Raw genomic sequence first — 13,777 nt, 5'->3', positions numbered from 1 at the left:
ACTCTAACAAAAGGATAATGCTGGAGTTCAGAAAGCAACCAAGGTCTATCTTCACAACCTGGGCAAATTCCCCATCCCCAGGTTTTAAACTCGGTTCTGCTTTACAGTTCAAGCAAAGAACACAAGGAAATCCAAGTTCACAACGAAGTTCCTATATAGTCTGATGCAACTTCCAACTTGTCAACAGAAATTCAGTGCTGTAGAGGCATGCATGCCATCTGCAAGGATGAGAGGTTCTGCCAGCCCTCTACAGTCTTCCTGCTTTGAGCTGAAGTAGAACAGATTATATTTTGGTATTGCAGGATCCCTTTATTAATTTGCTCTTTTGCAGATCGATTCAGATGGAAGCAGGGCTATGGTAATTCGGTCAAGCAGAGGCTTTGATGATTGTTTCTCTTGGAATCAATACATAGGGAACTTCACAGAGGTTTCTAGAAAAGGGGAGCTTTATAAGTTGCAATGACGAAGGCTCTGGAGGGGGCAATAGAGAAGAATCTGTACGAAGGATGTCAGATGCGGGCTGGAAAGAACAGTGTTGGGAGGGAGCTGCAAAGAGGGGATTGGAATGGGACAATGGAGCAACAGCCTGAAGGGGGCTGTCGAGGGTAGATGGAGGTTGCTGTTAAGAGGTTTAATGGAATGAGCTATGAAGAGGAGATGTGAGGGAGCATTGAAGAGTGGGCCTATAGGTGGCTAGAGGAAGGGCTCATGAGTGGGATGTGAGGACGATTTTGTGCAAGCAGCAAAACAGGAGGGCTGTGAAAAGAGCGCCTAGAATAGGCTTTGGAAAGGGAGTTTTTAGTGGACAATGGCAAGGGATATGACCAAGGATATGAAGATGGTGGTCTGAAAGGTTCAATTAATATGGGGCACAGAAGGGCTGAAGAAAGTGGGGGCTTTGTAGAGGGAATCTCCATGGGGCTATCTGGAGGGGGTGAGAAAAAGATGTCTAAAAGGGGCATTGCAAAGGATGCCTGTGGGGGCTGTGTAAAAGGGTCAGTAGAGAGTTGGTATGGACAAGACCAGGGAGTCAATGTGAGAGGCAACTTCCTGACACTTTGAGGGAGGCAACTTCCTAACACTTTGTTATGTAGGACTGTCCCAAATCCTCGAATTTGACAGGAGGATGTATATTCTTTCCAGCCAATCAGGCCTCCCGAAATTCAAGTACACTGGACTGACTGCAGCAGAACCAACATATAAAGGGGATAGAGTGAAGCTATATTCTCTTCTTTGCCATGTCAGCAAGGCTGTATTAGGCTACAATATGTGGTGTTAGGTAACATCATGCAATGTCAGGTCACTTTATGACAGGGTGCACATTCGGGACCTTCAATTTGTTGTCATTAACCTTCCTTTCAACTGCCCTTGACACTTTACAGACACTCCATTTGCATCAACACAGAACTTCACATGGCACCACAATACAATGTGGCTGGACACGCACTAAAGAGTAGCAACTGAAGACGCCAATCACACAGAGGTAGCATTAAAAAGCTGTCACCTGTCACTGCTGCGATGAACCATTTGCTGCTAATTTACCACTTGTTCCTCCCAAATATTCCTTGAGGGAGAGCAAAAGCTGCACACGCGGGTAATATTCCTCTTGCCCCAAAAACTCTATGTGGCTGGTTTATCCCTCAGGAACATTATACAATTTTGCCCCTGCTCTACCCCAAAGTTTGGGTTTTGTTGTGACCCTGAGTATTGGCTGTTTTTTAAGCTCGTCTATGTATTTCTTATATGTGTTCACTGATCATCTTCATCTCCCATCGTGGCTCCAAGCATTTTATTTATTTGGGGTTTAGTTTGAAAAAAAGAGTCAGGTCTGCTACATTTATGGGGCTCGTGAGATAGGTTTCATGCTACGTTGTTCATATGTAACAATGTGATAGTCCATGGAGAGATGAAACATGTCATGCCATTATTTCAAGGACACTTGATCAGTTTCCAGGGAGAGTGAGCATACAAATCACTTCATCCTGTTACTTGTTTACTTCTTGCACCAGTGTTCCCAAAACAAGATCGTACACGCTAAAAGAATTGTTTACTTATCTAGTAACTTGGGGAAGCTCAGTCTATTAGGAAACTTCACATCTGCCTTCCCTAACTGATTAGTATAACATTGTTATCAACCTGGATGGATGACCATTGCAACATTATGTTCAGAAGCATAGAGTACATCTGAAATTAAATCGTGTCATATGTCATGGGCCACTGGGTTCATTGTAAAGTGATTCACATCTGTTCTGTTGTTTAGCATATAAACAGTATGGAGTCTAAAGGCACTGTAGTGATAATCTTATTGTGTTTTACTTGCTTCTCCAGTTCTGGTCGGGAATGATACAGACCGGGCAGCCTGGATCTTCACAAGAGTAAGTTTAAAACAAAATAATAGCAGAACCAAGGCTATTGTGTGCATTGTGAAAAGAAGTACCTTAAAGATGTATATCAGACATTTAGGACTGGTCCCAAGCAAAAGTGTGTCCAACTGGTTTTCTTGTAGGATAATAAACTGCACTTCAGGAACACTTTTGGCAGCAATAATGTGCAGGGAGCAATAGGGGATAGTGAATGTCACATATAAAGGTATCATTTCATGCAGGAGTGCTCTTACTTCTAACCACTATACTGATATCAAGGGGGTGGGTGGTGAAGATATCAGAACAGTTTGACACATTGTGTCCCTTTAAAAGCTTTGATCAAAATCATTGCAATGGTCCTCACATGTATTAAGTATTTGATGTCAGAAAGATAAGGCCTAGAATAATTCATTGGGCTGAGTGCCTGCTGCGCGAACCCTAGAAACCACAGTTTCAAATCCCAGGAAAAAAGTACATTGTCTCTTGGAGCTTAGGCTGTTTTTAAAATTACCCTGCAAAATATGATTTTGTTGGAAAACAGGCTGAGCAACTTCTCCCAGCATCTAAAGCTGAAACCTTTTTGTTCACTCTGTGAACTCTACTAAGGGTGCATTAACTAATGTTATCAACTTTAGAACGATTAAAGGTTATGTTGTTGTGTTTACAGTCAAACTTGTCACTTACAGGTTATACAAACATATTCCACCAAATAGGCCGCAACACTAGATTTCATCATGCTGCACGATGTTACCCATGGGCTGTCTCAGCAATAGCAAAACAAAATATAGTGAAAACCCTACTCAGACACCTGCACCTTCTTCATCACACTTCCAAACTGATGTTGTGAAAACATATCATGCATATTTATTTACAAACACAATTGTTTTAATAAATACTTTATGAAATATATTTCAGTTTATATTATACTGACAAGCATTGAATGTATTATCGGAGGTACCTTTGTGGATTTAAACATTTACTTTCCTAAGGAAGACTCTGATTTAAAAGTCCTGGGACAAGAAAGAGGCTGTTTTTGAATGCATACCCTATTTTATTTCGATTAAAGATGGAAGTCAAAAGTGCTCTCCTAGCTTTATGCTGGGTATGTCAGCACAATATAATTTATAACCACAGAGAGCTTGTCTACATAAGAAATGTAACCTGCCTGCAAATGTTCACTAACTTTGGAACACATGCAGTCATTCACATGGATCCAATATATACGTATATTCAGTAAAAAAACGTTGTTAAAGGGACATTATGGTTAAGTTGCGCTACTAAAAACTTATGAAATTCAGTGAAAAAAACGTTGTTAAAGGGACGTTATGGTTCCAAGTAAAACCGGACAACCCTAGAAATTCGCCAGTTATGGTAACCTAAGCAACCATAACTCGCGCCACCACCGTGCGCTGCTAGGACTAACACCCAGGACATCAAAGATGACATCACAAATGTCATTGATGACATCACATGTCTGATTCCCTCTTTTTCCTTTACTGACATATCTAGGCCACATGATTTTCTTCAGTAACAATCAGGAACAAAACATTCAAAAGGTACTATATTTTTAGACTTATCCTTCAAATATGTTTTTACAGTTATTCCCTTAGGGTCCACTCACATCATATGAAACATATGCATAGGGGAAGACACAGGCTTGAAAGACAGCAATCCTTTCTATGTATGAAGATAATCAGTAAGGTTATCAACACTTTTTTTATAGTTCTGATGTTTTTTTTATTACTGTACTTTCCCTGGATATGCTCATATTTGTATACTTTGTACTCACACTACTTTACTTACGGTCTCGTGACATCATGTGATACTTATAAATACGGGAAGTAGCAGCTTTGAAGCGGAGCAATCATTTCTGTGCATGAAGATAATCAGTTAGGTTACGAACATTCTCTGGTAGTATTGCTGCTTTTTTGCTTACTTCACTCCCCCTGTATATATTTATATTTGTGTGTGTTGTTGTCTTTTTGTGTTTTGTCTGTACTAATCAATTATGTAGTAAGTGGGTTTTATTAGCTACTTATTAAATGTTTCACAGTACGCAAAAGTCTAATAAGAAATCATTTATCATTTTACTACCCAACGTTGTAAGGTTATTAATATTGCACCTCCATCAAATGTGCTGCACACAATGCCTATGTTTGTACATGAGTAGCTCAGTATACTGGAAAGAACTTCATAATATAATGCTATTTGTATCAATGCATTGCTTAATGCACTACGTACCTCATGATATTTATTCCAATGATCCTTGACACTTCTTTTATCAACATTACAATAAAAATCCCTTGTACAAACATTTCATGAAAAGTAAATGCACATGTGATGTCATTAGTGATGTCATCAATGACATTTGTGATGTCATCTTTGATGTCCTGGGTTTTAGTCTTAGCAGTGCATGGTGGTGGCGCGAGTTATGGTTGCTTAGTTTACCATAACTGGCGAATTTCTGGGGGTTTTCGGTCTTACTTGGAACCATAATGTCCCTTTAACAAAGTTTTTTTCACTGAATTTCATAGGTTTTTAGTAGCGCAACTTAACCATAACGTTCCTTTAACAACGTGTTTTTACTGAATATATATATATATATATGTACATATATATATATATATATATATATATATATATATATATATATATATATATTATTATTATCTTTATTGTTTTTGGTTTATACAAACCTTTACAAAATGAATTCTTTTCATAATACAATCGAATAGTAGAAAAGTTTACAAAAAGATTACAATACATTACACTTTTTAAAACACATTTGTCTAATACAATTCCGGACCAGCAATTCATATTAAACAGCTAAAAACAGACAATTCTTATTAAAACACTTAGAGCCTAGTACTTCGCAATATACATAATAATTGTACCAGATAACTGAGACATTATTAATAATCTGAGACTTCAACTCATTGTTTCTTAAAAGCTTCCTGAGTATTTAAACGCTTAAACAGTCTTTATCAAGTTCATGTTAATTCACAGATAATTCTCAAAAATTCATTAATACGTATTTTTAAAACCGTCGACTTACCATGAAGCATTTCGAACCACAAGTTACATCTGTTTACATTCGATGTGTCATGGACAAACATTGCAAAGTATTCTATTCTTTGTTTCAGTAAAGCAGGACAAACCAACAACAAATGCATTAATGATTCATTGACCCTGGTACCAGCACAGTGTCTGCAGGATTTCTTTGCCACATTCCTGCACCTTATATTCTGAATTTCATGAGTGCTTAAGACGTTAAAACGAAATCTCATGAATTGGTTTCTGTATGCTCTGGATGGATATTTTTCTAGGTATTTCTCAGGATAAGGTTTCCATTTCCAGAATGATATAGCTTGTGAATATATCGAGGAGTTTAAGATTACCACATTGTTCTCCAACCAGTCTGAGGCTTTTAATAATTCTTTCACTTTAAGAGGATTCCTTTTTAGATTTTCTAATGTGAGGCCTAAATCACTTAAAATTTTCACACAATCTCTTTTTAACTCACAAATGAAAACCCCAAGCATGTCAACTCCCAAGAAGTAATACAGTGTGTTATCCTCAGACATCATGCACTTACGTAATAAAGATAATTTTTCCAATGTACTGTACACTTTAAGGAGGACAAACCTAACTCATAACGTAAGAGTTCCATAGGCAAACATTTCGGTAGATACCTTAAGACCCTTCGCCATACTTGTGCTTCAACTGTTTTCAGATAAGATACCAATTCTTCAGAGTAAAACTCAAGACTGTATGTCAATCGTGGAATTGCTTTCGACCGATAAAACAGAATACAGGGCATCATTGTGAACCTGCCATATCTTCTCTCCACAGCTGATATCTGATTGGCAATAGCAGAGGCTTTTATACCGAGATGACTTTTTATAAAACCTAACGAATAAGGAGATGTGTATATATAAACCAAGTATTTTAGCATTGATTTGTTTTTTAATCTTAGACCACCACATATAATCGAAAAAAGAATCTTCTTTTATATTTTTCACACCTGTGTAAAATATTATTGTTCTGTTAGGGTTTATCAGTAGCTTTCTATTCAAAATGAATTTCTCAAATGCTACAATCATCCTTTGCAAACCCACCTAAGTCCCATCAAACAGCAAAAAGTCATCCGCATAAGCGATCCAATTCAATCTTATTTTGCCCAATTTAGGTGAGACTAAACCACTATCATCTAGAAAGCTCCCTGCTTTTGAGACATAAAGATTGAACAGTGTTGCTGCCAATCTGCAGCCTTGTTTTAGACCATTATGGGTAGAAATTTGATCAGATAATAGGCCACTATTGTAAGTCTCACTCTAAGCACAGTGTTCGAATAAAGAGCTATTATAACATCTTGCAGGTTTTTTTCTATACCAAGATCAAGTAAGGTTGTCCATAGGGTTTTCCTATCGACCATATCAAAAGCCATGGATAAATCCATGGATGCTAAATATATATATATATATATATATGTATATATATATATATATATGAAAAAACTTTGTTAAGGGGACATTATGGTTAAGTTGCACTAATAAAAACCTTATAAATTCACTGAAAAAACTTTGTTAAAGGGACGTTATGGTTATGTTGCACTAATAAAAACCTATGAAATTCAGAGAAAAAACATGTGCATTTACCCTTCATGAAAAGTCTGTACAAGGGATTCTTATTGTTATGTTAATGAAAAAGTGTCAAGGATCATTGGAATACATATCATGAGGTACGTAGTGCATTAAGCAGTGCATTTATCCAAATAGCATTGTATTATGAGGTTCTTTTCACAATATACTAAGGTTCACATGTAGTAACATAGGCATAGTGTGCAGCAGACTTGATGGAGATGCAATATTAATAATCTTGCCATGTTAAATACTAAAATTATAAATGCTTTCTTATTAGAGTTTTGTATACTGTGAAACATTTAATAAGTACCTAATAAAACCCACTTACTACATTATTGCATTACTGCACACAAAACACAAACAGACAACAACACATACAAATATGAGCATATACAGGGAAAGTGAAGTAAACAAAAAAAAAAACAGCAGTATTACCCGACAATCTTCATAACCTAACTGATTATCTGCATGCACAGAAATGATTGCTCTGCTTCAAAGCTACTACTTCCCTATGTATAACTATCACATATTGTGACTAAAACGTAAGGAAAGTAGTGTAAGTGCAATGTTTACAAATATGAGCATATCCAGGAAAAGTACAGTAATAAAAAAACAACAGAACTATAAGACGGTGTTGATAACCTTACTAATCATCTTCATACATAGAAAGCATTGCTGTCTTCCAAATCTGTGTTTTCCCCTTTGTATATGTTTCATATGATGTGAGTGGATGATATTTATTCCAATGATCCTTGACACTTCTTTTATCAACATTACAATAAAAATCCCTTGTACAAACATTTCATGAAAAGTAAATGCACATGTGATGTCATTAGTGACATCATCAATGACATTTGTGATGTCATCTTTGATGTCCTGGGTGTTAGTCTTAGCAGTGCACGGTGGTGGTGCGAGTTATGGTTGTTTAGCTTAGCATAACTAGCGAATTTCTGGGGTTTTTCAATTTTACTTGAAACCATAATGTCCCTTTAACAAAGTTTTTGCTTTGAATTTTATGGGTTTTATTAGTGCAACTTAACCATAACGTCCCTTTAACAAAGTTTTTTCAGTGAATTTCCTAGGTTTTTATTAGTGCAACTTAACCATAACGTCCCTTTAACAAAGTTTTTTCATTGAAATTCGTAGGTTTTGTATTAGTGCAACTTAACCATAACGTCCCTTTAACAAAGTTTTTTAAGTAAATGTCATGGGTTTTTACCAGTGCATGTTATTTTCCTACAAATTACTAATATTATGCTTACCCAATATAGCAATGTTTGTGTCCAATTTACAAAGTGTCACCTTAAAACTCTGTCATTTCCACCTTCTGGAATCCTTTTTAACACTTCTGTACACTTTTTGCAACTATTTCAACTAGTTTTGCATCCGTAGACGTCTACGAACATCTGACTTCATAGCGGACCTTCCGGACAGTGCCACATGACCATACGCTGGTGCGCGGCATGGTGACGTGTCAGATAACCCATTCAGCACTTCACAATAAGATCTCTGCTGGCGAATTTCTTCTGTTTTTCGGTTTTACTTGAAACCATAACATCCCTTTGACAAAGTTTTTGTCATTGAATTTTATATGTTTTTATTAGTGCAACTTAACCATAACGTACCTTTAATAAAGTTTTTTTATTGAATTTCATAGGTTTTTATTAGTGCAACTTAACCATAACGCCCCTTTAACAAAGTTTTCTCAGTGAATTTCATGGGTTTTTACCAGTGCATGCTATTTTCCTACAACTTACTAATATCATACTTACCCAATATAGCAATATTTGTGTCCCATTTACAAAGTGTCACCTTAAAACTCTGCCATTTCCCACCTTAACACTTCTATACACTTTTTGCAACTAATTCAACTAGTTTTGCATCCGTAGACGTCTATGAACATCTGACTTCATAGCGGACCTTCCGGACAGTGCCACATGACAATACGCTGGCGCGCGGCATGATGACGTGTCCGAGAACCCGTCCACACTTCACAATAAGATCTCTGCGATAAGATCTCTACTTCGCGGACAGTTCAGAACTGCATTTTCCACTGATCTAGGAACTTTCAACTTCAAAATTTCCCTTGCACAGCTCCAACACCTATTCCTACTTGTTATCCATTAACAATCTAGTACACGGTACACAGTACATACATTTAGCAAAACTGCTATTTATCTTAAAATGGCATCAGCTAATGCCATCCCTCCTCCCCACGAGCCACCACCACTGCTGTAATCAAGGAGCATGAGAAACACTGCCCCCTACCTTAGAAATAAGACGTGCAACTTTTACCCTTGTCCACCTTCCCCTCCATATTAGTGTTTGGTTCCTCGTCCCTCATTTCCCTCCCCACCTTTCGTTCTTAGCTCTCCTGCCAAAAATAAAAAAAACATCCAAAAACAACAAAAGACATATTCCTTTAGGAACCACCTTTCACAGTTAAAAAATAGAACTAAAAAAAAAAATGTATAGACCCCATCTACTTTATATTTCTCAGTAAAGTACATAGACTCAATAAGATTTTCCAACATTTCCATTTGCATTTTGTGTTATGCTAATGGGAATATTGTGGCGTTCATCCTCTGTTCCAGGGTCTGGAACGGTGGATACCGGCCCAGCAACCCAAGTTATCAGCCCAAGCGAGGCAAGGTTGTATAACGAGGTCTCTGCACCATTATCCCCCCATTCCAGCCACTGAAATTGGGGATGAGGGCCATTAGCACCCTAGGTTCCCAAAGCGGTAACCTGGGGTGCTAAAAAAGAGGAAAATCCTTTTCCAAGATGGCCACCATGGAAAGGGAAGGCAAGGGTTCCATACAGGGTCCCTCTTCGCTTTCCATGACAGCCTGCAGAAGGCAAAAAGAGAACCCTATGACCATATTACCACAAGCACATTTTTCTTCCCTTTCAGATCTATCCTAATTTCTAATAACTTTACCACAAAGCCAGTCCCAGGTGGACATGGCCACTTCAATCCTATGTTTTGTCCCTTGTGATCATGGCCAGTAGCCAGATTTTCCGGATCATGACCTTATTCCATGACCCGGACAATCTGGCCACTGCCCATGGCCACAGGCTACCCCTCAGTCACTAAAGATATACCACTATTTTTTGTAGCTACATTGTGACACTTGTCAAATAGTAAAACACTGGCACATTTGCAAAACCATGCTTGTAGGTCCTTGCCAATGCTCCTTACGCAAGTTTGCTGGAAATCCACCCATGTTTTATTTTTTCAAAAGTGTCACCTACAATCGTCATATAACCTAGCCCCCACTTGACAAAATCCATTCAGACTTTACGAAAACATCTATAACTAGATCTATAATCTTTTTGCAAACCTTTGTGTAGATTTTTCAAATGGCACCACATTTATAAGCCTCTAATTTTGCTCCCTCTTGACAAAATCCCACCAAACTTTGCAAAAACATTTATATCTAGATCCATTATCAGTTTCCCAAATTAAGTGTAGATTTTTCAAATGGCCCCTCATTTATAAGCTTTAACATTATTTTGGGACCCCCCTCTAATTTTGCCCCCTCATGACAGAATCCCACCAAACTTTGCAAACTCACTCAGAATCAGGTCAGAAATATACATGCAAAATTCCATGCAGTTCCATTAAGTGACGCCAAAGTTATAAGCCATCCAAGAACTGCATTTCACCGACCCTGTAATGCTGAGGTGTTGTAACTTTATAGGACTGTCCTCGAACATCTGAACTGTTCGCAGGCTTTCACGGCAGAAAACACCTGTTTTTATTTGCTTCTTGCAGCCATATCCCATCCCATCCTCATCACCCCTCACCTCCCCAGAGATTATTTGATAGGTTTGACAAGTGCAATGTTGTGTTTTTTAATATGTTTTTACTGCGATGTCCGCGGACACCGGCCGCTGTCCGCAAATCCAAGATGGCGGGCATTTCCAAAAATCTGACACACTTAATGCTCTTCACCATCCAATCAGTGAACACGTCGCATGTCCGCGGACATGACGCAAGCCGATTAACTAATTGGTGTCCTGTCCGCAGAGCGAACAGGGAAGTGTGTCCGTGCAGCAGACATAGATATGACTAATTTTTTGTGACCTACTTTTTGGTCGTTTTAAAATAAAACACTGGACGGATTTTCACCAAATTTACAAAAGCCCGCTTTCGGGACCAAGCTGCTGCTCCTGCCGCAAATTTGGTGAAAATCCGTCCAGCGGTTTGAGCTGTAAGCTTAAGCAAAGTTTTTTCCACATTCTGTCTATGGGAAAAAAAGAAATTTTGGGACCTCAGGATAACTTTGCCCCCCCTGGAACAAACTTTGCAAGAATATTCAGAGTGGGCCATATACTCTTTCTGCAAAGTTTGGTGTGGATTCGTCCAGGGGGAGTGAAGTTATAAGCCGCCCAAAAAGTGCTCTTCTTATGAGATGGGCAACTTAACCATAACTACATGGCCGCTACCGCAGGCCATGTGATATATATATATACAATGTTTAAATACTTGTGCACCTCACATACATACAATTAACTTTCATCAGATTCTTCAGAACGCTTTATGTTCATGCTTTATTTTCATGTTTATATGCATTTGGATGTAATAGAAGGTCTAGTGGGTTGCATCAAAATCTACAGGCTTGTGTCTATGGACGCTGTGCTATTAATTTAGAATGCACAGAATATTGATTTACCTTCATTATGTATCCACCCTTAATTATGATATTCTGAAAGGACAATAACTATCGCCCCAATTCCCTAGAATGATTTGGATGCGTCTAATTCTGGGTCCTATCACTTCAATACAATGACATTGGCAAAATGTATCTTTTCTTCTGAAATTGTATCATTCTCTGTGAAATGGAGGTTGTTCAGCAAAGCTCCCTTTCATCCCAATATCCCTTTTTAAATGACTATGCTTTCACATGCATTGATTTATACATGCTCGGTTAAGCTATGAAGTGTGTGTCCTGGTTCATAGCCCAACTTAATGACTACACTTGTAAAAACACCCAGGTTTCAATGACCTTGGCTTTGATTGAGAGGGAAGGTACAGAAATGTTACTAGGTTCCAGTTTGAAGTACCCTTACTTTGGCTTTGAATATGTTCAGAATGCATGATACATTTCACACCAGCATGCTCAACATTCTTCTTGCATTTACCTGGTTGTATTTTTTCAGATACAGTGTGCTATGCACAGGAAAATGCTATGTATTCTTCAGTAAAAACAGCTCTCACCTGGATTTGAACATAGTGAGAAAGCAAGGTGTATTTCCCACACAATTGCTAAAGAATTCTATACGGAGTCAGCGCCCTCCTAATGGCTCACCTCCCCAGTTCCTCCTATTCCAGGGACATGGCTGAGGGATGATTATAGAAGACATGTATATCTAATTAAATTAGGGATTTTTATACTCACCTTTAGATAATAATTTAAAGCAATAAGCCCCTACAGCCTCCAGATAATCTCCGCAATCAGCCACGACCCTCTGCTCTCCACTTTACACTCATCTGGGAGTCAGGTCTGCCTCAGGTCAAATCTGGTTCAGGCCTCCTCTTGGAAAATGCCCATGGCCTCTCTTATCAACCAAATTATTATCCCAGCTCAGCACTCATCCAGTTGGACAGATGTTTCTCTTTCTGTTGCCTTCAAAATCCTAGAGAACCCTCTACACTTCATGTCGGTTTGAACTTAAATAACCACTCTTTTTCCCAAACATATTGGTGAAATCGTCCCATTGGCTGGTGTAACAGCTTGACGCTACTAAAGAGTACACCCCTTAATGTCATAGGTTATTCAAATATTTGCAGATGTGACAACGTGGAGCTGGACAATTTGGATTTACAATCATATTTTCTTACATTTCTTCCAGTTTGATTTTTTCCAATCAGTTTAATATGGATGTAGATGCGCATGATCAACCCAAATTCAGGGACATCCTACATGAGTTTGTGCAATACATTTTGACTGAATTATTAATATTTATATAATGTATCAATTAATAATTACTGGTAAGATGTTGTGTTGTCTCAATTTGTAGTAGAGACTCTCACTGTTTCAGAACACTTATGTCTGTGTTCCTTCTCTCAGCCTTGGAAATATAGAGCCACAATTGTCTAATCATGCTGATTTAAATGGTCCCATTTACTCCTGTTGAACTGGGCATGCCAAGACTTGTATCAGACTAATGAATCATGCAAGCGGCTCTCAAAGGCCCTCTATGAAGCTAATGATAAATGTGGGTGGCTAAAAATTCCCTTTGTTAATCCCTCCATTAGCTCCAACTCGTGAATTATTTAGGGAGGCACAGTTGACATTCTTAATAGCAACTATTTTTCTTTGAAGTCAGGAGGTTGGACAGCAGGCCTATTCATCATGTGGTCAACGTAGATCTTAATCAGCTGGAGGACCATCTGTTTGCCTCTACTCAAATGCAATGATATACATATATTTTTTTTCTAAGCTCTGAACACATGATCCTTTTTGTAATTATGGACATTTAAAATATGCTTCTTTCTATTCATAGTTGCATCACAATGACTAATTTCCCAACATTTCTAAAAAACAGTGGAATGGGCACTTGTACTTTTTGACAGGGATAGGAACTTGTTTTACTTTGAACATTATTTTGCACGTTTTGATTTAAAAAACATCCCAGAATTAGATAGAAAGAACATTGTCAGTTCTGAAATAGAAGCCCTTTTCTTCATGTGGAACAGGGAGCTGCACTCAATTTGAAAACACATAGCATGCCATCATACTAAAATGGTGGTTTAAAACCACA

General features: G+C 38.1%; 1 protein-coding gene across 5 annotated transcripts in view; it reads left to right on the top strand.

Annotated features, from left to right (window-relative positions):
- TEAD1 (TEA domain transcription factor 1) overlaps window positions 1–13,777 on the top strand; it is a 791,559-nt gene that overhangs the window by 614,873 nt on the left and 162,909 nt on the right. For all 5 annotated transcript variants that reach the window (XM_069623630.1, XM_069623632.1, XM_069623634.1 and 2 more), the window contains one exon: window positions 2,329–2,375. In XM_069623630.1, the coding sequence (XP_069479731.1) occupies window positions 2,329–2,375 (47 nt within the window). The remainder of the gene's footprint in view (window positions 1–2,328; window positions 2,376–13,777) is intronic.

The sequence above is a fragment of the Ambystoma mexicanum genome, chromosome 11, assembly GCF_040938575.1.
Source record: "Ambystoma mexicanum isolate Mex_15411 chromosome 11, UKY_AmexF1_1, whole genome shotgun sequence".
NCBI lineage: Eukaryota > Metazoa > Chordata > Amphibia > Caudata > Ambystomatidae > Ambystoma > Ambystoma mexicanum.
Note: the sequence above shows the minus strand (reverse complement) of the source record. Positions and strands in the feature narration are given on the sequence as shown.